Raw genomic sequence first — 27403 nt, 5'->3', positions numbered from 1 at the left:
ATTCTGTAATTTTGCTTTTATGTAAGCTGTTAAACAATATGAATTCTTGTATGAAGTAATTTGCGGTTGATATAATTTTTGGTACTATTTTGTTGATTTTTTGAGAACAAAACCTTTATCACACTATATTTTTTACAATACCATTATGCAAATACAAAGTTAAGCAAACGGTTTCCTTAGCTACTAAATAGATGTCAAAATTTGTTGGCTTAGACGACTTTTCCAAGCAAGTCAGCATTGATTACTGAGATGAGTGTCTGTATTCATATATGTTGAACTATTCTTGAAAAAACTAACACTTATTTAAATAGTACATAGTACTGAGGTATCACTATCACAACCAAATAAATACTAAATCCCCCCTAAAAAATGATTCTATACCAAGAAGATATGATCAATCATTGAATGTACAAAAAAACAATTATTAAAAAAAAAAAAACTAGATCAACTTAGGTTAGATGTAGTTGCCCACATAGCTTCAAATCTGTAACTAAAAACTTCAGAACGAATTCTTCAATTGGTCCAGACGTGGAAATCAACTACTTGCAAATACCGTATTTGATGTTCAACTCTCGGAAAACATTCTTCATTTATTGCCACTTCCATTATCTTCCTCATCCAGACTAAATTCACTTCCATTGTAAAGATCTTCTGGATCATAGTGGGATACGACTTCTTCTGTTCCGGAAAATTCAGATTTGTCAAAATATGGATCAGAGTGAGAAAGACATTCCAAACGAGAAGAATGCTTGGATATTTCTTTCAACGTTTCATCAAAATCAGCGAGTGCCAATGAAAGCCCTTTAAATTCCTTCATGACTCTCCTTGCATCAATTACATTTACATTCCTGTTTCCCGGAGCAAACACTTTCAAGACTGCATTTCTATTCTTTTCCTCATACATTGAAACCAAAAACGGTGATAGCAAACGAATGTTACACTGAAATAGGTCTAAATGGTTCAATGATGCTACCGGTAATTTAACAGGTTTTATTTTCCTCAATTGATTTCTCATAAGTGACAAACGGCGTAAGTTCTCCAATCTTTCAAAAGATTCAGGTAACTCATGAATTTTCAAATACAGCAAAATTAAAATCTCAACACTAACTGGAAATAAATCAACATTCAACTTCCTGACATCACCTCCAGAAATATTTATATGTTGAAGTCTGGATTCCTTTAAGTTCAATAATTCTAATGCGCGATGATCAATGCGGAAACCCCTTAGATCAAGCTCACCTAAGACCAAGGGCCATTTAATTTTTTGGGTAAAAGGGTCCCTCTTTATTTGTTTGTATGCGAACAAGTGTAACTTAACGAGTCTATTCGGCAAATGATACATAAAATCGAGGCTTTCAACAGTTAGATAATGTGTATATAATGTGAACTTCTCAATCATATGAGGGATTCTGAAACTACTTTCTAATGTAAGCCTCCATGTATAGATGTGAACAGTTTGCAAATTTTCACCCAAATGTAAATATTCATCTTTAATAGATATACTGGCAAGGTGCAAATGCTTCAACGTAGTAGGAAGTACCAAAGTATTAAATTCAGCATTTACAAAGTCGAAACATTCGATTGATAAAGATTTCAAATTTGAAGGAAAAGTAAGCTTAATATTGTCAGGGCCTCCTAAAATCGGGAACCTATCTCCATGGTATTTAAAAGTTTCTAATTCAGGAAAAGGACATTCGTTTAACAAACTAACGGGATAATTGCCTTCTATCACTACAAGACATCTCAACTTTTGAAATTGTTGCAAACCATCATAATTAGACAATTCCAAACAGCGATCTAGCTCTAATATTTTCAAATTTGGAGCAATTATTTTTGTGTCTTCAAACGATTCAATACACAGCAATTTAAGCCGCAAATACTCTAAATTAGCCATCTCTTCGGACATGAAATCTACCGAGAGTATATACGTATTGATGTTTAGTTTACGCAAATTTTGAGGTAAGATCAACAGCAACCTAGTCAGTACGACAATTTCCAAATCCTCCAAATCGGAAGAAAAAGTGAATGTTTCGGTTTCTTCACTTTGGGATTTTATGGTCATCTTTTTCACGCCAGGAATTTCATATCTATTCAATGAAGTGCCAATTAGCAGAATAGTTGTGGCCGTGGACGGAAATGTACCTAGATCCCCAAAGTCTGACAATTGCAAAGAATCAAACCTAACCTTGGAATCCAGCAAGAATTCTAACAATGCATTTGAATCTAGATCCTTATTCTTCTTGAAATTTCCATTAATACTCAAGGAACCTGTTAAAAGTTCCGGGAAAGCACCCAAAAATATTTTATATTGTTCCATATCTTGCATATGAATGACTTTTGGATATATACCATATTGGGTAATGCCCTTCTTCCAATTGCTGAAACTGACTTGAAACAGGTTGCAGTCACAATCGGGGGTACTAGCATGCCACAAAATTTTTTTTTTTGTGTCTTTGAACATAGTCAGTAATATGCACATTTGACAAAATTGCCGAAGCGACAATCCCTTTGATCGGTGGGAAATACAATAACTCTGCCAATATACATTTTGGTAAACAATCAATAATTAAAGCAGCAACTTCAGAGGGAAGTTTTGCTATTTCAAGAAAAAGATCAACGGTGGTATTTGTAGATGACATGGGAGTAATTCAGGATGGCAAAAGATAACTCAAGATAACAAGTAAAGATATTTATGTTAGTTACAATCCAACGCTAATAGGGATTTATGTCTATGCTGAAATATTCAGATTGTTTCTCAAGTTTTGTTTTTGATTCTGGTGTGATACGATAGATTAGTCTATTATGGTTGTTATATGTTTTATAAAAAATGGAATATTTAAAGTTTGGGGGGAAACGTGTGTCAAATACTTTTTGATGATTTGGAGTCAAGGAATGGTCGTAGAGCCTTTAAAACCTATCAAATCAAGGGTAGGTGCCACATCACGTGACAAATAAATTTGTTCTGGTAAGGTACGCTCCGAAACAATAGGGGGAGTTGTTCGAATCGACGTTCAAAACACTTCAGTTTTCTTTAGTGAAAAGGACATACCATCAACCACTACCATCTGGTAAAACACAAGCCAGAGGGCATTAGAGAGAAAAATATCCTGCTTTGTGTTGCTAATTGTTTGCCGGCTCCATTATCATTTTTTTTTTTTCACAACTCAAGAGGTATTTGACTAGACTGAATCATTATGCCTTATTACGCTGTCGTTAACGGTCGTGAAATAGGTATTTATTTGAGCTGGAAAGAGTGCTGACCACAAGTGTATTTTTATAAAGGTGCTCGTTATCGGAAATTTGAGAACTTGATTGAAGCAAAAGAATATTATGAAAATGATGGACGATACTTTATCTATCCAGTTTATATCGACGGAGCATGTAGAAATAATGGTCGTCAAAATGCAAAAGGTGGCTATGGAGTTTATTATGGGGAAGACGACCCAAGAAACGCGTCAGTACCATTGGACGATGTTGATTCTTACGCAGTTGGTCCGACTAATCAACGTGCTGAATTATGGGCAATGAATCATGCCTTAAAAAATATTTTGGAAGAATTGCAAGACGAAACTGAAGATGGAAAAGCAATGGTTTATAGCGATTCAATTTATGCAATTAACTGTCTTGTTAAATGGCCAAAAAAATGGGTTTACAATGGATGGCAAAATAGTCGAGGCCAAACAATTTCCAATTATACTTTAATCGAAGAAAATTATGAGTTGTATGAGATGATTAATGAAGAGTATGATGATAGAGATTGGGGGCGTTTACGATTTGTTCATGTGAGAGGCCATTCTGGCGTTGACGGAAATGAAGAAGCAGATAGATTGGCCAACTTAGCTGTTGATAGATATGGTTACTGATCAGGAACCCATTGGTTCTTAGGGTTTTAGGTTTTCGTTTCTTCGATTTCTTGTATATAAAAAGGTTTCGCTTGTTTTATGCATAAACATTTACAATTCTACAGGGAACATTTTTGATCTGATCTCCATAATGTAACGCTTTTCCATTCGCCAATATAAATACCTTCATGATCTATATAAAAACTGCTATTGTTTTACTTTCTTTTAACATCAATTACGTCACCTTTTTCATTTTGTTTCAAATCACCCAACCACTCGAAAAGCACCGATAAGTCTCTATTGGCAATATCTTCTCTTTCACAAGCCTTATCATACCAATGTCTACCAATGTCACCGAGCATCAAGAATCTATTGTTGAATTTAGCAGACTCGGTAGCTAAAACAACATCCTTTCTAGTCAATTTGGTAATGAACCCACCTTCATAGTTGACGTCACATGGTAAATTATTATCAGGATAAACACCTGGAATTGGACAATTGTCAACACTAGCCCATGATTTACCTGTGGAAACAGCAACCAATTTAGCATAGTTTTGCAAGTTTAAACCGAAGGATTTGGCCAATTGGAATGAATCAGCAGCAGCAATGTTTGTAATTGCCAATAAATAATTGTTTGCCAACTTAGCAGCTAAACCCGTACCATGAGTAGCACCACATGGGAAAATGTTAATACCCATTTTAGATAACAATGTTGTTAAACTTGGATCAATATCATCATGGGTTTCTCTGGACAACATAAATGACAATGTTCCCTTTCTTGCCCCAGCAACACCACCAGACACTGGAGTGTCGATAAAGTCGAATTCAGGAATACTTGATTTAACCAACTGGTGTACGTCTCTTGATGTTGGAATATCAATTGTCGAGGAATCAAGGAAAGTGGTTTTAATACTTGGATCATAATTACCAGTTGATTTGTAATGGCCAATCAATTCAGACACAACTGATTTCACATGTTTACCTTCAGGCACCATTGTAACAATGAAATCTAATTGTGAATCGACTTCAGTAGTAAAATCTTTCAATGAACTTAACGGGGTGAGTAAAGGTGCATTTTGTGGGGTTTGAGTAGTTACTTCTGTCAAAAATTGAGTTGTGTGTTGTGGATCAACATCATAAACGTACAACTTATCACTTGGTTCTAATTTATTGTAGATATGTCTTGCCATGTGTTGGCCCATAAGTCCCAAACCAATGAACCCATAATTGGTTGATAATCTTGGTTGAGTAGAAAAAGCACGAATTGAAGTTCTTAACATTTGTGAATAAAAAATAACAGGAAAATGAGTAAAGAAGCAAGATATAAATAATCGAATCAAACTAAAAGAATAAAAGAGTGTGAATTCAGAATATTAAATTGGTAGTGAGTTGGTAGAAATATTTCAATTAATTTATAGGAGTGAAAAATTCTCTAAAAATCCAACTTATTATTCTTAAATAACCGATTGCAATCCGGTTATTTGGTGGTGTTAAAAGGCAATCGCAAGGGAGGAGGAGGGGGATGAGAACATAATACAGCGGCTAAAAATACAAAACCCATTCGAGTCAAACTATTGCGGTGTAAAGAAGTGGTCGTACTAGTAATTGCTATTATATTTAGCGCATATAATATTTACCCCACTTTTTGAAAACAACCACTAATAAATTTACAAGCGATAAACTTTTCTGCGGGTTCAACACACAATAAAGTTTTTTCTAGTTGTCTTGACTATAGTCCTCGAAGTCGTCTATTCACTGTAGATTATCAACATCTACTATCCGTATTGAATATATCTTCTTAATCTAATAGTTTCAGCTTCGATACTACTAATAAATTTGTGAGGGTTGCAAAATTTGTTGGTATGCTCTGAAATTTGCGCTTGTGACATTTAACTTCATTTGTTCCAAGTTTCGAGATTGAACCGAGAGATCAAACTATTATTACATCTCTATTGTATAATATTACCAACCATATAGAGGTTAGAAGCACATAAATCCATGTTAGACCAATAAATACACTTTCTCTTTGTTTCTCCCCACTAAATGTTTGTAGAAACCAATATTAAACTTTTTTTTAAAGATTCGTTATACACAATACTATTGGTGTTACTCGGTGCTATTGGGAACTCTATATATTTTTTTACCCCAGACTTAATATCCACGGAAAAAAAAAAAGGAGAGAGTACCAGGGTTGATTTAAGCACCACCACCACCAAACACCACTAACAATAGAATAGCATATGCTTATGATTAATTCTGATCTTTATAATAAGGGAAAGAAAAAAAAAATATTAGTTTATGTACATTTTGTTCTACTGCTATTCTATTCAAATTATAATTAGTTGTAAAACTCTTGCCACTTCTAGGCGGGCATTTTCTCTATTAAGTCAAGCTTTGTTCGTGTTCTGTCATTATTTGGACAACGGAATGAGGTACAAGTCTCCAACTCAACCAGTTAGAAATGGCCGCATCTATATTGTGCCATCTATTGATTCGCCTATCCAGTCACTTATCTCATCATGAAGTACAAAACCAGCTACATTACTACCAGTATATTCTAAATCATTATTCTTGATATATGTCTCTAAATATTGGAAAGACTTTTTGATTTCTCTACTGTCAGAATTAGAATCATTAAATGTAAGCTTGAACGATTTAAGACATCCTTTCTCAATGTTGAATAATACCTCAAGGCCATATTTTTCATTTGTGAACATATGAGTAAATTTCGGAGTATGACCAAACCTCCATGACCATTGTTTCAACTCATCTGCAGTTTTTTGGATTTCTTCAGGTATCGTTGTGGCGTCGTCAATAACATATAATGTAACTTCTTGTGCCTTGGCAAAATCAGTCAATCCAAACATTTCATTAAATTCACCCATCTCTTTATCCTCTTCAGATGCCACACTATAAAGACTTTTAAATTTCTGACTAACAACATCAATAAATTGATCACTGGACATTTCCAAATTGATAACTTTGGACTTGACTGAAGGTATAGACATCTTGGAATCCACCACGCCTAATTGTTTTTCGTCACGGTGCAATAATTTACCCAATATATCTAACTTCAGTTTAAGTAACATGGTTCCATGGTGGTAGGACTTGCCCTTTGATAATTTATAAGCCGATCCACTTATTTTGTAATTTAACCCTAATAATTTTTCACTGACGATATCTCCACGTTCATTAGTTTCAATTTTGAAACGTGGACTAGCCCGATTCACTGCCTCCACAATATAGCTGGCAAATTTGTGTCTATCAAAATTAGCTTTTGTGGTCATGTATGAATAATTCACGTTTCCCAAATCATGAACAACGGTTCCTCCACCGGATCGTCTTCTTAACATGGGGATTCCCAAAGAATTCAACACTGGCAAATTGACTTCTTGCCAAGGATTCTGATTTTTTCCAATGACTACACACGGTGTATTTATGTAGAACATTAGCCTATCAAATGAGTTATCTTTAGCACCTTCTGGCTTAGGCATGGCATTGTAAATATAATCTTCAATAGCAAGATTCATATATGGATTTGTCAATTTGGATACAAATATCACGGGGTTTTTCAGTTTACTGATTTCAGGTAATTGAGGAACAGCAAAGGTCTCTTGAAATGGGACTTGTGCAATTGTCTTATCTGTCCCAGTGGTTGGTGCACTATTCTGGTCAATTGGTGGTGGCAGTTGCGGACCTTGGTAATGCTGAAAATCTGCCAAACTGTCATCTTCAAATCCTATCAAATCATCTTCAAAGGGGACATTAACATGTGATATCCTTCTTCTCTGTATAGACAATAGGTGTCTTGGCAAAATTCTTCGTAGAAACATTGTTGGTGTAAGTTAATGAATAGTTATACAATGTGGTTGTTAGGAGGATGAAAAAAAAAAAAAAAAAATGTTTGGCATCGAAAAACTTTACCAAGATGGCATCACCATTTTTTTTTTATCATCCACACTTCAGATCGAACCACCATTAATGTCATTACAGGCCGATACAGAACTAGAGAAGCATCTACTTTCAAGATGTTACGACTCACAATCAAAAATCGTTGAGTTGCTTAAGGATAGATATTCAGTAACTGGTTCACAAAAGCCTACCATACTATTTAAGAATATTGTTACTGATACCAAAAAACCAAAATCATTACTACATCAAGAAAACACCCAACCAACCAAAATAACCCCAGAAAGGAAAAAAACTACAAGACAGGAATTAAGAGAATACATATCGAGTACGCTAAATAATCAACGTAAATTAATAAAGAAAATACAATCACATAATCGGAAAAAAACAACCAAGCAACCTTTTCCGATTAATCGATACTTGCAACAATACAAGATTCCCAATTTTGATGATTTCTTCCAAATGAATGAGCTTTGGCAAAAGTATGCTCAAGATTTGGTATTTCAAAATGGCAATCTGATGCAATCTATATCAAACATATTACCACGATTAACTGCTGCTGATTTTAATGGTTGTCTATTATCTGTACTACAGTCCCGAAACACAAATGTTATAGGTACCAGAGGAATTGTTGTTTGGGATGCTCAACATTCATTTATATTGGTTGTTCCACGAAATGAAGATAGTAAGGAATGGAATGAAGAAAAATCCCAATTCAGCCCTAGTGAAATGGTAGGTGGATTGAAAGTCATTCCCAAAAAACATACAATGTTTGGGTTTGATATTATTGATCCACGTAATGAAGATGATTGTTATGGGTTTACTATAGTGGGGTCGAGATTTGAGATCAGATCAGTTGATAGATCAGGGAAGAAATTTAAAAATCATTCGGTTGATGATATTCTATAAAATATACGTATGTAAATGTGAATTAGGTAGTGATATCGTGTTTTATTTTACCTAATTGTAATGATAAAATTTCATTTTCAGGATTATCCGAAATAACTTTATCGATATATTCAATTGCTTGTTCCCGTTCTGTTTCATCAACATTCATCCTTAATGACAAATTTAATATATAGTTAATGTGGCTTATCTGTTTTGCTATATCTTCAGGAGATTCTATTTTCTCTGTTAGCTTATCATCATTCAATACAACCATGCTGGAATTATCAGCTTCATCTTGCTCTTTTAATTTTCCAAGTACTTCATTAAACGTTCCATTGAAAGTCGGGGCCTCTGTAGTAGCAAATTCAGATAATTCTTTAAGAACCTGGTCAACATACTCCTCTTTTGTCAATTCAGTCAGCTTTTTATCCCCATCACCCTCTCGCTTATCTTCATCATCAGTAAATATTTTTAACCCTGTTGAAACTGATTTCCTCTTTGGTTTCGATGTGGACAAATCCGATAAAGTATTACTTAGTTTGATCAATTCATAGTAATTATCATAAATTATTGACTTTTTAGTTTGATTAGATGAATTTAACTTTGCTGTCAAATCATTTCGTATTTTCAAAATTTCTTCAATTGGTGCAGTTTTAATTAAGTTCTCAATATCATTGAGATTGGACTTGTTCGAAGCATCCTCATTGGTGGTGTCGTTGCCATTTGATGGGACTTTGTCTTGATTGCTATTTAAATGGTAAAAATCTTGTAATGCTTTTCTCCTTGCTGACACCTTTCTAGTAGATGATCCTGCATTCGTTGTCAGAGTTGACGATCGTGGAGAATCAATTGATGCTGGCAGTTGGATCGCTGGTGGAACTGGTGATCCCGAATGAGATAATACTGGTGTAGATGGGGTAGATCCAGAAACTGAGAAAGAATTCTTGTTAGAACTTGGCTTTTTATACGACAATATTGGTGCCTCACTCATAATATATCGGGAGCATGCAATCTTGATTTAATGGTATGTGGAACTATAGTTTCTTGATTCTGAAGACACTTTTTTTTTTTGGGTGCTCGTATATCTGAGATCACGCGCACGACCCCAATGCGACAAAACTGAAAACCAAAACAAACACAAATATACCAACAGCAAACTAAGAAAAAAAAAAATAGCATCATGCTTTGAAACATCATCAAGGGCAAAAACCAAAAAAAAAAAAACCCAAAACACCTACACTATAAGAGATTCTACCTCTATCCCTGAAACAACCATTGAGCCATGGATCACCTCAAAGAAGGTATGTAATTGATCTTTTGTATTAAAGTAAACAATGGCAATGAATTAATACTAACTGTATGCAAATTTTAGATTTCGATCCAACTACATTCACCGTAGCGCAATTGAGAAAAGTATTGAACTTACATGCTATTCAGTACGATAGCTCTGCTCCAAAATCAACTTTGATTGAAATCTTCAACAAGGAGATTGCCCCTAATTCTAAGAAGCTACTTTCAGAATATAATGCAAAAGTTGAAAATATGAATGATGATGGTTTTGTAAACGCCAGTGACGTTGAGAAACCTAGTGAGAAATCAACAACTTCTGAAAAGGCATCTACTTTGTTTGTCAGTGATACTGAATCAGATGATTCTAATGAAAAAATTAATGTGTCTAAATCCAGAAACAAAACCAAGAAGATTTCTAAACCCAAATCAAGAGCAAGTTCTGGAACTCGGAATTCTACTTCTAGGTCAACTTCAAGAACAAAAAGCCCAGAATCAGAGTCTGACACAGAAAGTAAAGATGATGAAGCAAAGCCTGCTTCTAGGTCGTCATCAAGATTATCATCTAGAAGCAATCGATCTAAGCCATTGAATAGTTTATTCGATCTTGATGATTCGGTACTTAATATTAGAAAATCGTCTAAGAATACCAAAGCAAAACTGAGAAATACACTGAAACTGAAGACGAAAAAGACAATCGAATCCACGCCTGAAGTTACTGAAAGCAGTGATATCGAAAAGGAGAAAGTTGAGCAACAAGCCAAGAAGGAAACTGAGAAAGTTGAACAACCAGCTAAGAAGGAAATTCACAAAGAGAGTACACCTGAAAACACCAATTTCAGCAAGGAAAACGTTTTTCAATCACCTCCTGGTTCGTCAACAAAAAAGAGAAAGCATCAAGATGCTGAAGAAGGCGACGATAGCACTCTTGTTAAAAAGATTAAGCCTTCTCAACGTACTGCAGAAGAAAATAGATCATTGTTTGAAGACGACAATGATAGTGACGTTGAATTCATTGAAGAGTTTATCCGTACCGAGACGAAAAAGAAAGCACCAGTTGCAAGATCTGGTAGTACCCAAACTCGGGCTCCTTCATCATCATCGAAAAAAGAACACAAAAAGAAGGAAACTTCGTTAATTTCACCTGGATCTGCTTCCAAAATCAAGAAACCTAAATCACTGTCTAAAAGAGTCACGCCAAAGAAATCTGGGGACCGGTCAGTATCGTCTCCAACGACCAATGAAAAATCCTTTAAATCTATTGAAGACGAAACCAAAGATTTTGATGCAGAATTGAAGAAAATCCAAAGCAAGAAAAATCAATCACAAGCCAGTCCTGATTTGGCAAAACTGTTGGGTATTACAATCCAAGGTTTTGAGCCTCCTGTTGTTACACCATCTAAGGCTAAAGACTTAACACCTGCTAAAGATGAATCAACACCAGTTACTAATATTGAAAAACAACTGATTGGAAATAACCGTACATCAAGAAAAGAGACCCCCAAGAATTTGAACAGATCAAATGAAAAAACAAAGAAAACTTATACCAAAATACAAACAGCAAGAAAACGTTCTTCCAATACTCTGACTCCGTCTGCTAAAATCAAATCAACAAAAAAGTTATCTCCATTAGTTACTAAATCTGCATTGACACCGAAGCCAAGATTGATTTCATTGGGATCACAAAAATATGAGACAGATGATGAGTCAGACGAAGAAGATATTTCTGAACTCACAAAGCCAGTGAGTCCTACCAAGAATGATTCAGCTAACGCCTCGACCAAACATTTTGCATTGCCATTTTCAATAAGAAGATTGTTGTTATCAATGTTCTTGTGGGTGCTAATCTGTAGTGGTGGTCTTTTTGGATTATGGTACTATGAACAAAAATATGCTGTCGGATACTGTGGACAAGAAATTGATCTGCCAACATTTGCCAATTCTGATAATGAATACTTGAACAAACTTGGACAAGTTTTAGATACTAATTTTAAACCAGAATGTATAAATTGTCCTTTACATGCTAGATGTTATACCAATTTGGAGATTGGATGTTTCGAAGATTTTATGGAGTATAAGCCATGGTATGATTTCATTGTACCGGGACATAAAAAGTGTATTCCAGACACCAAAAAGGCCGAGAAATTAGAAATTATGATTGATGTTGCGTTGGATTTGTTAAGAAGCAAAAATGCAGCAATTCAATGTGGACAGAACCCCAATGATGAAGAAAGTGGAATTAAATTAAATGATTTGCATGATTTGCTATTGTCAATGAAAGCACCTTATATTACTATTGATGAATTTGAAGAATTATGGGATCGATCTGTTATTGAATTAGAAAAGGAACCAGATATTATAGTAAGGCAAGTACGATAAGATTTTTTTTTTTTTTATTTTTGTTAATTGTTCTATTAATGTTCAAATACTAACACATACTTTTTTATTTTTTAGAAGAGACATTCAAATGTTGCAACCAATGAATTTACATTTGACTTTGACAACGCTGAAACGGAAAGCAAAGACGAATACAAAATTCTTCGATCAACGTCATTATCTAACATTAGTTTAAAATGTCAGATCCGCAATAGTATTATGGGAAGTGTCACAGAACACAAATACAAATTATTGGGTGTTGCATTAATTATTATAATTACTAAAATCATTCAATATAAATATAAACAATATCAATTATATCTGGTGAAAATTGATATTCTTTATGAGGAAGTTTTGAAAAAATTGAAAATGCAGTCCAATATGTCTAAAGAAAATTCTGAAATAAATTCCTATATTGGGGCTAGCCAATTACGAGATTTGATCTTGAGTAATGAAGATAATTTGCATCAACGTATCACCATGTGGAAAGATGTGAGTGTGAAAGTTGAACATAATTCTAATATTAGTAGCCAAATTGTAGAAAATAATGGTGAAATCATGAAAGTTTGGGAATATATAGGTATATAAAGTTTCCGTTAATATATAATGTATAACATAAAAATGTATAAAGAGTGATACAATTAGATTAACAAATACATACATACACAATAAAATAAAATAAAATAAAACAATCTCAAAAAACCAGCGAATAAATCTATAAAACTAAATTGAAAAGCAAAAACTACATATTAACCTCCAGAGTGATGAGCAACAACATTAGGCATACCCCAACAAGAAAATCCCAAAGGTTTAGCTAAATAACAAACTCCTTCTGTTTCTATACCATCATAACCTTCTTGTCTATCCCAAGTTGTTCCAACAATCAAACTAGTAGGAAAAACAACACCTTGTTTGAAAACAATTGATTTAGCAAACAAGACTGCACCACCAACTGAATCCAAGGGGACAATATAATCGTATTCATCTTTATGTAGGTCATATTCATTATCTTTGTTATCCAAATATGTTTGGAAATGATATATGTGATCTTTAACATCATGAGGTACATAATTCCATTGATCCCATTGATTATTATCCATTTTATCCAATTGTTCTTTTGTTGGTTTTGTTCTTTGACCACGCCAAGAATTCTTATCATAATCTTTTAAACCAGGACGTTCAATTCTTGGAACTACGATATCTTTTTTGGAATCAATAAAAGTTTTAATAAATTTTTCAGGATGTTCGAATCTAACCATGTCTGCATCTAAACTTAACACATATTGTTCAAGATTTAAACTGTTTAACAATAAAAAGTTCCTAGATTTTGCAATCAATCGACGTCTTAATCGTTGTACACGATCATCGTGTCTTTGTTCACGTGAAAATCCAGTGTTTTGATCTAAAAATGGGGCAGAAATCAAACTAATTGATTTGAAAATTGATGATAAAGTCTCTGGTAAATCTTTTTGAAGATTTTTTTCAAAATAATCTTGAATCCTAATAAACTCTTCATTATTATTGTTTAATAATCCTAATGAGAATTCATAATCTGGTTGGTTTTCAACTAAGGATAATACAGTGAGCATGAATTGATCAAAATATCTATCACTTCCATATGGTTCATTGTTTCCAATGACAGACATGATTAATACTGTTGGTTTATTGACAACTTCAGTGGTTTCACCAGTTTCTTCGTCGACTTTGATATTGTTGGTTATGAAGTTCTTATTGGTTGAAGTGTATGTTATTTTTGTATAATCAAATTGAGGATCTTTATGGGTGAATTTAGTGAAATAAGTATCAGTCTTGGATTTATCATTCTGATGATTAACAATTAAATTACCAGGGTTTGGTTTAGCCTTTGCTGAAGAAGATTGATCTAATTTTGGGAAAGCACTATTACTTTTGTGAGGTGTAATTGAAGATGACGACAATACTGGATGGGAGGTTGTTGTAAAGGAATAATTGTAATTGGTGAAAAAGATTAACCCAATAATACCAGAAATTAATGCTAATGGGAGTAGCAATTTCTTTCTTCTTTTTAATTCAGCTGATAACATAGTGATAAAAGAATGCTGTGGGGATCTGTGTAGATCTGTGTCGATCTGTGTGTGGCAGTGTTGGGAAGAAAAGGTACCAATGAGATAGCTATTAGCGAGAGTTATTGACAACTGCAAACTTAGCCAAAAGATGTATTAGTGGAATGAATGTATAGGCTCTAACAACCAACAATAAAAGAATGAAAGGAGTAGCTGGGAGTATTTTTTTTAAAAATCAGAGAATTCAATTCGATGCGGGTGAAAATACTATTTATAGATCCAATGGCCTTTCTCGGGACAAAAATAAAAATTGCTAATATAATTCACAGAAAGGAAAATGAGATACAAGGTATCCACAATTGTTTAGTAGCATATTTTGCTCAAAATTTAGTGAGGGAATCGGTTATCCTCTTTGTATTATTGTGTTATCTCATGTTTTCAATAAATTGTTTAATAATTTACATCTACACATACGGAGATATCGAGATCCCCCACCCTAAATTCGTAAAATTAGAACAAATACCAAGCAAAACAGTTTTTTTATTTGAACAAATGAGCTACTGTTTGCTGTACTTTACCGTTAATGTTTAATTCCTGAACATGGATATTGAATCTCTTCTTGATTGCTTCGAATAGGTTTTTCTTCTAACTCTGTGAATCACCCCACGTCTACTTTGTAACAAAATGTCTTGTAATTATTGAATACTATTTCTCGCTCATTTACTCTAGATATTTCTATATTGATAAATATTCTTTAACTGCTTCACCCCAAGCACTTCTTTTTTTATAAAATGCTAAATCATCAGGTAATCCATCTATGGCTCTACTCAACTCTTGACCTAAACCTTCTTGTTTTATCTGTTTCATTGGTGTCAAATACGTTCTAATAGTCATTATTATTGCTCCAGATTGTGGCATTCGAGTGAAAAGTTGTCGTTCACATCGTAAACAACATCCATCATTATCAAAATCAATTTCATTCATTGATAATTGATGGATTCTTTCACCAGGACGACCATGATTAGTATCCATATTAAAATACAGATTATGGGTTTGAACCCCCCAATTATGTCTTACCCATAATTTATTTGGATGTAAATTATTGAAAAATTTCGACATGGAGAATTGTAATTTTGATTTATATTGTGGTACTGGTTGATGAATAAATGATATTGGTTGATTGAAATTAACTCTTGGATCAAATCCTGCTGGGAATCCATTCATTGATGCTCGCATAATATATTCTTCTTCTTTGTTTTGAGGGTTATTTTTAATTAAAATTAAAAAATCTTCTTCAATGTTACGACCAAGGATTTCTACCATGGATTGATAATTAGGTATTAATGATTTCGAATATTTGGGAAATTTATCATCGGTGATGGTATTAGTAATTATGCCTGACCAAAAATCATATTTGAAATACATTGGGTAACGCAGTAATATGAATTGAGTAACCATATCATAAAATTCGCTAACGGCTTGTTTGGTTTGATCATTGTTATGAATAAATGTTAAAATATCAGGTTCTAATTCAATATGTTTTTGTCTTTGTTTGACATTGTTGTAATAAGTATTTTCAATAAGTAACCAATCTTGGGGAGAATCGGAAATATTTTTAATGGCCATACTTGGGTTGAAGTTCTTTTTGTTTACAAATGGTCTGATTGGTAATGGTTGTTGTGTTTCCCATTTGAAATTAGATGCAACAGGTGGGATGTTATTTATTACTGAGGAATGATTTGGAATGGACCAAAAATGTAAAACTGTAAAATACCCTACAACGATGATAGCAACAACTATAGCAAAACTGAGCAACATCGCTAAATATGGTTAATAATTTGTTAGAATAAGTTGCTAATATGTTTAAGAAGTATGTAGTTGCTGTTGGGTTATATATAAATACAATCCCTTATCCTTATCGCTAAACAAGCAAAATGAGGAGTTTTGCAAGTCTCGATGAAGATTCGATTTTGTGATGTAATTAAACGCCGGTTGTTACCTAATTGGGTAAACTGTGCCGCTTGGTAGGAATACTCAATATACGTGACTTCTTTTGATCAACACAACATGTGTAACCAAATCTTCAAAGCCAATGAAGTTATATGTCATTACCATTAGTAGGTCGATGATTGATTCATCATTGTATGAGAAACCTCATAATCAGCATCATTTCGTTCCATTGAGTATGAACAGTATAAGTTTAGTATGATCTTGAGTCAGAAATAAAGAAACACACACTTAACTAAGTTTGATTTTGATATTATCTAAACAATCCAGCCCTAAATGATATCGATGTTGTGAGTAAATCTTGCACCGATAAGTACTCCTATAACTTGCAAAGTGGTCGCGAATCATACCTACCACTAAAAGAAGAGCGTTGTTGTAAAAAAAAAAAAAAAAAAATTTCAAAATACTTCAAAACTCATCAGAATCAACACTAACATGCCAATTAATTGGAAATCAACATTACAAACTTCAGCATCGGTAATATCATTATTTATAATTGCCAAAGAATTATATAATTTATACATTACTACCATTTCTCCTAGCAAGAACAAATTACATTCCAAACTAACATTATTACCACCACGAACTCGAGGCATCGAATCATTAATTGGTAATACTCCATTAATTGAAATAAAATCATTATCACGTCAATTAGGTTGTAAAATATATGCCAAATTAGAACTTTGTAATCCCGGTGGTAGTGCTAAAGATCGTGTAGCATTGGCCATTATCAGAGCTGCAGAATCATCGGGTCAATTAATTCCTAATGCTAATAATATTATATTTGAAGGTACTAGTGGATCAACGGGGATATCATTAGCCATATTATGTAATGCCTTGGGATATATTTGTCATATTTGTTTACCTGATGATACATCTTCAGAAAAATTACAATTATTGAAATCATTAGGTGCGGAATTAGAACCAGTTAAACCAGCAAGTATAGTGGATCCTAATCAATATACTAATGCTGCTCGACGTGGAGCATTGGCAGTAAATCAAAATAATAATAATAATAATAATAATAGTAATGATTCTCAACGACGAGCAATATTTGCTGATCAATTTGAAAATGATTTTAATTGGAGAATTCATTATGAAACTACGGGACCAGAATTATTGCAACAAATGGGTCAAGATAAAATTGATGTATTTATAAATGGTAGTGGTACTGGTGGAACCATTGCTGGAGTCGGGAGATGTTTAAAAGAATATAACCCAAAGACAAAAATTGTTTTAGCTGATCCTCAAGGTTCTGGTTTAGCTAATAGGATTAATTATGGAGTCATGTATGACTCAGTTGAAAAAGAGGGAACAAGAAGACGACATCAAGTTGATACTTTAGTAGAAGGGATTGGATTGAATCGATTAACTTGGAATTTCAAACAAGCTGAACCATATATTGATGAAGCAATTAGAGTAACTGATGATCAAGCATTGAAAATGGCAAAATATTTAAGTATTAATGATGGGTTATTTTTGGGGAGTTCATCAGCAATTAATTGTGTTGCTGCCGTGAAAATGGCATTGAAAAATGGTCCTGGTCAAAAAATTGTTGTTATTGCTTGTGATTCAGGGGCTAGACATTTATCTAAATTTTGGAAAGAAGCTGCAAAACTATCTAATGATCTTACATTAGACGATGTACTACAATAGCATTAATTTTCCACCTAGGAAAGCAAAAAAAGAAAAGAATTGAAATGTATATAATGTATATAATCAATAGTAACACTTAGAAATAAAACTGTATCTTCTCGTTTTTATTTTTTTTTTTTTTCAATCTGATTTCAATTTCCCCAATTCTTTTTCAATCATTTTTTGCTTTGTTTCTCTATATAATTTAATGGTACTCAATACTGAAGCACTGATACCCATCCATATTTGCCAAGTATCAAAAGGTAAAGCAATATTAAACACCGTATAAGTATTGAATGCCAAATCTGATAAATTCTTATAAATATCTATCCAAGCATTATTTTTTTTAAATTGAATTTGTGACAAATTTTTAGCATCTTCATTATTTAAAGTTGGTGTAGTAGTTGAAATATTAAACCCAATTAAATTATTACTTCCATTACCACCTAATAAGATCTGTTTTGATAATTGTTTAGCTTTATTTTTAACTTGAATTTGAATTTTCAAATCCATTTCTTGTTGTAATAAATTTTGTAAATTCTCATAAGCATTATATAAAGCCAACCAAGTCTCACAATGCCAAGCTATACTTTCATGTTTAATAACAAATTTTTTATAATCACCATTAGATAAAACATTCAATTTATAAAGCAATATTGATTCATCATTGATTCCATAATATAAAGATAAAAATTGTCCCAAAGTTTTACGATCAAATATTTTCGATTTATTAATTTGAACTTTTTCATTGGAGGAGTTACTAAGAACATTATTATGAAATTTAACAATTAAATCTCTAATTCTAAATGGAGTCTTACCAAATCGAAGAAATTGTCTATACATTGATAATCCATTAATCATCCCGGCAGCTTTTTGTTTGAAAATTGAAAGAAATAAAATAACAATGATTTTAATAAAATCTGCTGGATGATTAAGAAAATTTTTAAATAAATTCAATTTTTTTGTGATATCATTATACCGATCATTAATGATTTTAATATTTATATTATTATCTGATAAATAAGTTTGTGATTTCCCAGCATGATATACTAATAATCGTAAAGTATATTGACCAACTTTGGCCATTTTATCTTTACCAACAAGATCATTAAGCATGGACCAAAAAATATCCCAATTACTAACTTTTGGTAATCTGGTCGCTATGGTGGTTGAAGAAGAAGTGGTAGATGCCTTTTCAATATATTCATCGTTATTATCAGTGTAATTGTCTTTAGTCGGGTTATTATTATTATTATCTAATTTGTGATGAGAAACTGGGGTATTAATATAGTTGAAATTAAGTTGGTTGGTAGATGATTTAGATGGGGTTTCAAATTTGGATGGATCAATAGATGTACCTGCCATATTGTTAGTGTTATTGTTGTGTTCACGTTCACGTTCAAGTTCTAATAACGTTGATAGCTTGGAAGGGGAATTGTTATATGATTGATCTTCTACCCACTCTGAATTGAATGATTGTTGAGGTTGTGAATATAATTTTGATGTTGGATGTAAAGGAGATCGTCTATAAGGAAAATTGCTAGTGTTTATACTATACTGTTGCTGTTGGGGTGAGGTGGAATTTGAAGGTGACTGTTGCTGTTGCTGTTGCTGTTGTAGTGTGTGTAGTATGGGTGTTTGTTGATATCTATTACTCCTCACTTGTTGATATTGATCAGGATTAATTAATTCTATATCACTCATTATAAGAAAAAAACGAAAAAAAAAAGGAAAAAGAAAAAGGAAGAAAAAAAGATTTTCAGAATTGAAAGTAAAAGTAGATTGAAAATAGAAATTAGTTGCAATCGGATTTAAAATGAAAATGAATTAGTTTGTGTTTATTACTGAAGAAATGCAATTTGAGATAATTCTCTTTTTTTTTTTTTTTTTTTTTTTTCTTTTTACCATGTGGATGTGGATTAAAAATTTGATAATTTTTTCTTCTTGTTTTTTTTGGGGAGACAGATCTTGCTTGTGTCAAAATGTTTAGTTATTCTAGAGATCATAGGTGTAAATATGTGCGTGTAATTATGATCAAAATCTTCTATTGTTTTTCCTTTTCTCCACTCTTATTAGCACACTTCTACACTTTAAATTTATTCTTCCCCCTCTCGGTCTCTCTAATCTTCTTCTTCCTTTCATCAGAACCCGATATACATTGCTACCAGTTTGTTTCTTCATAATATAAAATATTACTTCTAAACTCAAGTCGTTGTTCCATCTCATTCAGTGGGCTTTTGATTGTTGGTTTTGTAACTGCTACGAAACCGTATACTACTACTACGTTGCATTTTCTTTGTTTCGATGCAAAATACTACTCAATTACATTTTTACTAATTTTATTAAACCGTTTATTTGCACCCTAATTGCAATTTTTCATTCTTGCTAGTTCTATTTTTTTGTGACATCGCAGATCGGTAATACTCCTCGCAAGTTATTATTGATTCTTGCTTTCAGTTCGTTACTCGTATTCTATTGCTCTACAGTGGACAATTGATAAAATGATGTATGTGTATATATTAACTGTAATAATAAGTAATTATAGTAGTAGTAATTGTACTGATAATGATGATGAATTGAATGCATGTTAAAAAAAAAAGTTGCCATGATAAGATAGCAAGTTCATATTTAACAAATGTAGCAATTTGAACTAAATCAAACTATGTTGGATATTTTGATATCTAATTTGGTTGAATAAGCAAGGATTAAATAAATGAGGATAATTGATCGTTATATAGCAATGGGTAAAGATTGAGTTGTTTTAACAAATAATAATCAATGTTGAACTCCATTGGCAATTTTAATACTAGTGTTGGTATTTTCATTTGATAAGTTTCCATTTTCTTCAAGAATTGGAGCTGGTCCCATCATAAAAGCACCAACACTTCCTAAATAACCTTCATGACGTAAGAAATAACTTTGCATTTCACCTTTAGACCAAAAATTCACAGCATAACTTAAAGTATGGATGGTTTGCATATGACCTGATATATAACTACCACCAAAATATATTCTTTTCAAATTGAATCTTAATGCATGTAAATAAGCAATTTGTCCAATATTATTAGATATGGAAAATAATAAGGATCGAGCAATATCTTCTTGTTTGAACTGAGCTAATTTTTCAGCAGCAGTCAATTTTTTAAATTTATTACTATCATTATCGGAATTAGTCGTATTATTGGTGTTGGTGTTGAATTTTCTTAGTTTTTTGAAAACTTTGGCAAACGATGATGCAATATGATTGGCTTTTAATCCAATTTTATTATAATTGGTTCCATAAATATCCCCTACTAATAAATCAATATTTTCATTATCCCCATTTTGAGCCATTTCCAACATTTCATTATAATCTTTAGCATCAGTTAATAATGATAGTAACCCCCATAATGTACCTCCACCTAATGAACTTCCACCAATTCTTTCAAATCCTTCAGGTCCTGGTTTAGTTACTTTAACCATACTCACCCCACTACCTATATTAACTAATAAATAAGGATAAATTTCTTTTTTCGATTGAATTGGTTCAAATTTGGTGGTTAATTCAGTTAAATCATAGGTGAAAATTTCTTGCGGAATTTTTGTTATTAACCAGTCTAATCCTTTAATTAAACATTCCATCTCATCTTTAGCAATGATTTTCATGGGTAATTTATGTTTTTTAAAAGTTTTCTTCATTAAATTATAAAATTTATGTGCTCCTCCACCAGTGGCCATAATATAAGTTATAGGAGGATTGATATTGGATTTATTAATTGATTTTTGTATTAATTTAATCATAAATTTCATAGCTTCATTTTTGAAATTTTCAGTTTGGAAATCTTGGAAATGTAATTTACCACCACCACCAGCGGTTTTCCGAGTGGAATTTTTCCTATTGGATGACGATTTGGTAAAATAAACTAATTTGGTTAATGTACCACCAATATCCACGGATATATGTATGATTTCATCATTGTGTTGCGGTAATGTGATATTGTTTTTCGTAATAACACCCCCATATAAAGGTTGTTGTTGAAGTTGTTGCAATTGATTTTCATCATCTTCAACAGTTGTACTTGAAGAATCACTTACACCTCCACCATTTTCTTCAGTGTCAAATTCATCTTCTTCTTCTTCTTCAAGATCTGACGATGTATTTGACAGAGGAGGAGTTCCTGAAGTTGAAGAAGATGAATTGTTGTTTTCATCATTTATATCAGGCACAGTATCTCGTAATAAATCATCATTAGCAATAAATGCTCCCGAACAATCGATTTTCACAGTACCGGGATCTATAGATTGTAAATTTATATCTTCATTGGTAGTGATACTTAGTCTATATCGAGGAATATAAGTAGATGAAGTATGTGAATTAGTAGATGGTCTAGGGGATGGAACATTGGTATGTACAGTGTCTTTTTTTTCAAACACCGGCATTTGGATATTGGGTAGGAAGGTGAGAAGAAGAAAGGAAGGGAGAATAACAACTGAAACAAGTTTAAACAATTAATTGATTAATTTGAATGTCTTGTTGAGTTACTAATTGGTGGAAATTATGAAATTGGAGAATAATAATATAAATAACAGAAAAAACTAAAAAAAAAAAAAAAGAAAATTTTTCAGTTTATATAAAACACAAGGGTTAAGAGAGAAAAAAAAAAAAAAAAGAAAACAAAAATTTTTAAACTCCTATCTTAAAATCTTTTTGGGTTGGGTTTGGGTCGTACCACTTTACTAAAATTCACCCGCACCCACACCAAAATGATTCTAATGCGGTTTGGTGGTGGTGCTACTGCCGAACGATTTATATAAAAATTAAATTCATTTCTCAACAAAAATAGAAAAGAAAAAAAAAATTTCCGTTTGGATTTGGGTCATTCACATATACACATCCGTCCAATACACAAACCTAGTCCCACCAATTTAATTTTAATTTAGATTCTTTCTTTCTTTATTGTTATTGGTAGTTTTGTTTTTTATTTTTTGTTGGGGAAATCATTTTCTTGAATTAAATTAATAGTGGTGGTAGTGATGCAATTCATTGTATCATTATTTCTAGTGTAGTTTAAGTGATGATTGATCTCTGTACCTATTGATCAAACGTTTAGACCAAGTAAGTAAACCTTAAACGAAAGATAACAATAACGACACTACTGCTACTACATCTCCACTCCTCCCCTTGTACGTTTGTAATTATAGAATTATTGCTTGCGGTTTTTCTTGTCGCTTAAACAATATAATGATTACAGAAATTAAACTTATGGGCGTGTAAACTGTGATAAGAATTTGCAGTGCCATAATCTTCTTCCTCCGTTTCCCAGAAATTCTTCTTTCTATTTAAGCAATGACAAGCTCGGTTTACTACAATTTTACTTCACAACAGAAATTTGAATTATTTGATTTTATTTTTATTTTATTTTTTTTTTTTTTTTTGCCTCGGCCAAATACTTTAAATCTTGTATTTCCGTATTTCTTGTGTGTTTGTGGGTTGTGAATTACATCCTTCTAAACTCCTATTTTGAATATCAACGGCTATACAAAACTCTGATTTCACCTACATCGGATATTTCGATTTAGTTTATCTCTATTGATTACTGTAAACTTAGGTGATATTAACGGAGTTTCAAAAAAGTGGAGATTGTATCTATATCAATAAAGTTTTCTTTGGTTGTTGTAACATACATCACCAAAAATTAAGGAAAAAAAGAACATTTGTAAATGGGTGAAGGCTGTTGGTGATGATGTTTTAATTGTGTCTTCTCTTACTATTTGTTCTTCTTCATCTTATTTGAGGTGTAAATTAATCTAGTTGACTGCAAATGTAATTCAATTCTTAAAGAATTATTTCTAGATCTAGGCCAGTTAGTTCCGTTAGCTTCACGGATGTCCAACACCTTTTCATATCAATGGGTTTAGCAAGGAAGGTTTGGGTGGAAATGTCAGAGAAATGTTCTATTTATTGGTTTCTAACTGCCTATCATCATATATCAACCTAGTAATCTGATTTAACAAAGGTAATACTTTGAATTTGCTTCTTTTCTGTTGTATAGAGTCAGGTCATTATGAGCAACACCAAAAGTGTGTTCTATGTTAAGGGACTTTAAAATTAACTAAGTGTACATTTTGTGAAACAAAATACGAGTTGAATCGTTTGTATTCTGTTTTTTGAACCGCGTCCTAAAAACAATTTGAAAATAGAATTTCTTTTTTAAAAAAAAAAAAACAAGAGGTAAACCACCTCCTTCCATATCGCTTCACTTCCACAACCATTCTATTAAATATGGAGGTTGCTAACAACCAACCGGCTCCAGTGTTAAACACCTCAATTTTGGCTGATGTAATAAATGAGATACAAGGAAATTGGCAACACTGTAATAATAACAATCTTTTCCCTCCTGATTCTCAACTATCACCAGAAATTCAACAATGGATCAAAAACACTGTACCCACCCTAATATCATTAGCAAAAACAGATGAGAACTTTAATTTCCCGGTAAATGAAGGCTTCAGCGACTTGATTAAGAGATTTTTACAATTACCCACTATAAGAACGGAGTTGATTTCTGCTTATCCTTACTTTATTGCTCTTCTTCGATTTCCAGCAATCGATGCCTCATTTTATCGACGAATGTTTGATCCAGACTATCTAAGAATTAATTGGGATCCCACAGAATTTGTGGTGAAAAGAAACTTTATCATTCCTGCCGGTGGCCGATTCAGAAACCGAGTTAAATGGATGTCTCGAGTTAATTCTAGCAGAATTGGACCACCGGCTTCAACAGGGCAACCTCAAAATGATATGTTTATTCAGATTATGCATAGCACTAATGTCAATGGTATTAGAAACGACCGCAATATGCCAAATGCTCCTCCTGGTCCTGGCCCTGGTCCTATTCCACCTGTTGCTACAGCCAACGGAGCTCAAAACATTCAGAATGTTTCCAACTTGCTGAATGATACAAGTCATGGATCCTTGGTTAGATTGCCAGTTTCAATTCAACTCTTCTCAGAAGGTGTTCCAGCGCATTCACGTCTAACAAAGTTTTTCTATCCAGATGCATTACCTGATGATTTAACCATCGATAGTTTCGATCAAGAAATGAGTGTTGATGAATTCAAATTATGTTTTGCAAGTAGTTGCAAATATTATAGATGGGGAGTACGCAGAACACCCACTTATGTCTATCTACATTGTAAAATGGGTAGAATAAATTTTGCATCAGAATTCAATAATCAAGATTCAGGGTGCCCAGCACAAATCAAATTGAAAGTGGAAAATAATAGAATTAAAATGACATATTCATTTCATCATAATCATTCATTTTTCAAATACGAAAAAGATTATACTCCTATTATAAAGAAAGATCCCGTGCGAGCTTGGTTGATTGAACAAGCTTTACAGGGGAAAGACTGGGCTTGGGTTAATGCCAATAAAGAAGGGGTTAATATTGCTGGAGATGTTGTAAATATTGATCTAAGTAAAAAAATCAATCGACGCCTTTATTTTCAAATTAGGCGTATACTTGGAGTTGAAACATCTGATCAACCCGATGAATCTGAAGAAGATGTCGAAGAACCTGTGTCGCCATCAACCAACAGAAACAATCAACATGAAGGCAACTATTTGTTTAACGATGAAACGCATGGCTCGCATCAAAATAATAGCTATGACTTCCCATCTAACGATTATCATGGAGTAAGTGAATCGCCACCTGATTTTGATATTCCGAATTTTGACCAATCAGAAGACAACAATCACGAGGCAGAAACAGAGGCAAACAACCGAGTAGTTTTAAAAGCAGAATGTGAGGAAATTCTAAAGTATGTTCAAACGACAATGGAAAATGCTTTTGAGGTGTTGCACATAGAGAGATTACACGACTTGAAGGGTTTTATAAAACGTACAGCTCAGGAAATGCAACAAGAATTCCTGCCTAACCATTCAACGTGATGGCTAGTAAACTGATGTTATAAATGTAAGTCTGGTTTCTATATATAGATATATGTATGTTATTAAAAGAAGAATAAATGGGCTCTCCTAGAATTCTTTTTCCTACCATATGAATTACTAAGGATTCTCTATTTTTGAATTTTTTTCGTTGAGAGTTTTGTATTAAAATCTTTGAGGAGGAGCATTTGCAACCTATGTTAGGGTTCTATTCTTACAACACCATGACATAGATATGTTTCAAGTAATTATATACTAGCAATTTAAAGAGTTATAAACTAGTCAATGAATTATCTGTTGTGTCAAAGACTGGTTAGAATACACTGATTCCTTTGTTGCTGGATTCTTTACCTGTCATTTATATTAATCTCAGTTGAAGGTATAATTCCACACTAATTGATACCCTATCAGTTTCCGTCTATCAATTGCATATTCAACAAAGAAAAACTGAATTTGTTTGCCCAGTTGCTTGACTGACTTCCTATTTATGAGTCAATTCAAAAATCTTATCTTTCTTAGAATTTAATGCCAAATAAAATTTCAGTTCTAAGTCTTCAATGATTTTATTATAATCATTTTTCGTTAATTCTAAATTCAGTTCTAATTCTTGATTTTCCGATTTTAATTGATCCAAACTATTATTTGATTCAATCAATAATTCTAATAATGATTCATTTTGATAATTATATAATTCCATCCAATTTAGTAAATTTTCTTCATCGTTTAAATATGGATGTTTTTCAATTTCAATTGAAGGTAATTCGATCGTTCCTATTGTTACGGCATATTTTGCATCTGTTTTGATTGATAAAACTATGTTGTTCTTATTAGGTTCAATATCTTCCAAATATTCATTATTAGCATCATATTTCGATTTATCACTAATCAATTTAGCCGTTAATTTCAATTGCTGTTGCTGTGTGGGATCTTTGGTGGTTTGTTTAGCCTCTATCAAGCTTTCTAAATCAAGTGGGAAAAGATTATTCAATAGTGCAAAATGTTTATCATTACTGAGATCTATATTAGGAATATACCTTCGGAAAACTCGATTACTGTTGTCTGTCGTTAGTGTTTTATGGAAATATCCTTCGCTACATATAGCAGTTAAAGATTTATTTATGAAAAGGGGGCTATTGCTGGGTTCATAATCACCTCGTGACACATGAAGCCATAATGAAGAATTCTTGATTGTTTCAGATGTTTCTTTGTCTTCAATTATCAATGGAATTCTCAAGATTATCCCCAGAAGTATCTTTTCTCCTTCATGTGTTTCTTTATTCATATCATTGATGGTTAATGGGAAGAAGGGATGAGTGCAAAACTATTCAAACCATATGTAACAAAATGTAATGCTTTTTTCTTCAATCCTCCTGAATATGGAGACGAAAAATTTGAAAAAAAAAAAAAAAGTGTTTCAAAAGTTTAATAAACCCTTATTCCACAATCATTTTTTAACCAATACCTTACTGTAATTGTGTTCTGCAAAG

At 32.7% G+C, this 27403-nt stretch overlaps 13 protein-coding genes and 1 pseudogene across 13 annotated transcripts, besides 1 other annotated feature; 5 read left to right on the top strand and 9 right to left on the bottom strand. All coding sequences in view use genetic code 12, as the record gives it.

Annotated features, from left to right (window-relative positions):
* Positions 1 to 586: 586 nt before the first annotated feature.
* Positions 587 to 2479, bottom strand: CD36_63200 (LPF family protein, putative; the record flags this gene model as incomplete). Its single annotated transcript, XM_002421011.1, has 1 exon — positions 587 to 2479. The coding sequence occupies one exon, from the start codon at positions 2477 to 2479 to the stop codon at positions 587 to 589; it is 1893 nt and encodes a 630-aa protein (XP_002421056.1).
* Positions 2480 to 3194: 715 nt separating this feature from the next.
* Positions 3195 to 3893, top strand: CD36_63195 (annotated as a pseudogene).
* Positions 3195 to 3893: a sequence feature (in-frame stop codons;~Similar to S. cerevisiae RNH1).
* Positions 3894 to 4057: 164 nt separating this feature from the next.
* Positions 4058 to 5122, bottom strand: CD36_63190 (3-hydroxyisobutyrate dehydrogenase, mitochondrial precursor, putative; the record flags this gene model as incomplete). The annotated part of the gene is made up of 1 exon (XM_002421010.1): positions 4058 to 5122. The coding sequence occupies one exon, from the start codon at positions 5120 to 5122 to the stop codon at positions 4058 to 4060; it is 1065 nt and encodes a 354-aa protein (XP_002421055.1).
* A 1191-nt stretch (positions 5123 to 6313) lies between these two features.
* On the bottom strand, positions 6314 to 7675 carry CD36_63180 (lipoate biosynthesis protein, putative; the record flags this gene model as incomplete). Its single annotated transcript, XM_002421009.1, has 1 exon — positions 6314 to 7675. The coding sequence occupies one exon, from the start codon at positions 7673 to 7675 to the stop codon at positions 6314 to 6316; it is 1362 nt and encodes a 453-aa protein (XP_002421054.1).
* Positions 7676 to 7742: 67 nt separating this feature from the next.
* CD36_63170 (RNA-processing protein, putative) lies at positions 7743 to 8660 on the top strand (the record flags this gene model as incomplete). The annotated part of the gene is made up of 1 exon (XM_002421008.1): positions 7743 to 8660. The coding sequence occupies one exon, from the start codon at positions 7743 to 7745 to the stop codon at positions 8658 to 8660; it is 918 nt and encodes a 305-aa protein (XP_002421053.1).
* A 22-nt stretch (positions 8661 to 8682) lies between these two features.
* Positions 8683 to 9630, bottom strand: CD36_63150 (conserved hypothetical protein; the record flags this gene model as incomplete). The annotated part of the gene is made up of 1 exon (XM_002421007.1): positions 8683 to 9630. The coding sequence occupies one exon, from the start codon at positions 9628 to 9630 to the stop codon at positions 8683 to 8685; it is 948 nt and encodes a 315-aa protein (XP_002421052.1).
* A 291-nt stretch (positions 9631 to 9921) lies between these two features.
* Positions 9922 to 12890, top strand: CD36_63130 (inner nuclear membrane (INM) protein, putative; the record flags this gene model as incomplete). Its single annotated transcript, XM_002421006.1, has 3 exons — positions 9922 to 9940; positions 10012 to 12287; positions 12381 to 12890. The coding sequence occupies 3 exons, from the start codon at positions 9922 to 9924 to the stop codon at positions 12888 to 12890; spliced, it is 2805 nt and encodes a 934-aa protein (XP_002421051.1).
* Positions 12891 to 13051: 161 nt separating this feature from the next.
* Positions 13052 to 14365, bottom strand: CD36_63110 (N-glycosyl-transferase, putative; the record flags this gene model as incomplete). Its single annotated transcript, XM_002421005.1, has 1 exon — positions 13052 to 14365. The coding sequence occupies one exon, from the start codon at positions 14363 to 14365 to the stop codon at positions 13052 to 13054; it is 1314 nt and encodes a 437-aa protein (XP_002421050.1).
* A 714-nt stretch (positions 14366 to 15079) lies between these two features.
* CD36_63090 (conserved hypothetical protein) lies at positions 15080 to 16162 on the bottom strand (the record flags this gene model as incomplete). The annotated part of the gene is made up of 1 exon (XM_002421004.1): positions 15080 to 16162. The coding sequence occupies one exon, from the start codon at positions 16160 to 16162 to the stop codon at positions 15080 to 15082; it is 1083 nt and encodes a 360-aa protein (XP_002421049.1).
* A 624-nt stretch (positions 16163 to 16786) lies between these two features.
* On the top strand, positions 16787 to 18007 carry CD36_63080 (O-acetylserine (thiol)-lyase, putative; the record flags this gene model as incomplete). Its single annotated transcript, XM_002421003.1, has 1 exon — positions 16787 to 18007. The coding sequence occupies one exon, from the start codon at positions 16787 to 16789 to the stop codon at positions 18005 to 18007; it is 1221 nt and encodes a 406-aa protein (XP_002421048.1).
* A 120-nt stretch (positions 18008 to 18127) lies between these two features.
* Positions 18128 to 19690, bottom strand: CD36_63070 (peroxin, putative; the record flags this gene model as incomplete). The annotated part of the gene is made up of 1 exon (XM_002421002.1): positions 18128 to 19690. The coding sequence occupies one exon, from the start codon at positions 19688 to 19690 to the stop codon at positions 18128 to 18130; it is 1563 nt and encodes a 520-aa protein (XP_002421047.1).
* Positions 19691 to 20761: 1071 nt separating this feature from the next.
* CD36_63060 (pantothenate kinase, putative) lies at positions 20762 to 22405 on the bottom strand (the record flags this gene model as incomplete). Its single annotated transcript, XM_002421001.1, has 1 exon — positions 20762 to 22405. The coding sequence occupies one exon, from the start codon at positions 22403 to 22405 to the stop codon at positions 20762 to 20764; it is 1644 nt and encodes a 547-aa protein (XP_002421046.1).
* Positions 22406 to 24248: 1843 nt separating this feature from the next.
* On the top strand, positions 24249 to 25919 carry CD36_63050 (conserved hypothetical protein; the record flags this gene model as incomplete). The annotated part of the gene is made up of 1 exon (XM_002421000.1): positions 24249 to 25919. One exon carries the CDS (start codon positions 24249 to 24251, stop codon positions 25917 to 25919), a length of 1671 nt encoding a protein of 556 aa, XP_002421045.1.
* Positions 25920 to 26397: 478 nt separating this feature from the next.
* Positions 26398 to 27198, bottom strand: CD36_63030 (conserved hypothetical protein; the record flags this gene model as incomplete). The annotated part of the gene is made up of 1 exon (XM_002420999.1): positions 26398 to 27198. One exon carries the CDS (start codon positions 27196 to 27198, stop codon positions 26398 to 26400), a length of 801 nt encoding a protein of 266 aa, XP_002421044.1.
* Between the last annotated feature and the right edge of the window lie 205 nt (positions 27199 to 27403).

Source organism: Candida dubliniensis, chromosome 6, assembly GCF_000026945.1.
Source record: "Candida dubliniensis CD36 chromosome 6, complete sequence".
Classification (NCBI taxonomy): domain Eukaryota; kingdom Fungi; phylum Ascomycota; class Pichiomycetes; order Serinales; family Debaryomycetaceae; genus Candida; species Candida dubliniensis.
This window is presented reverse-complemented; position numbering and strand designations above follow the sequence as displayed.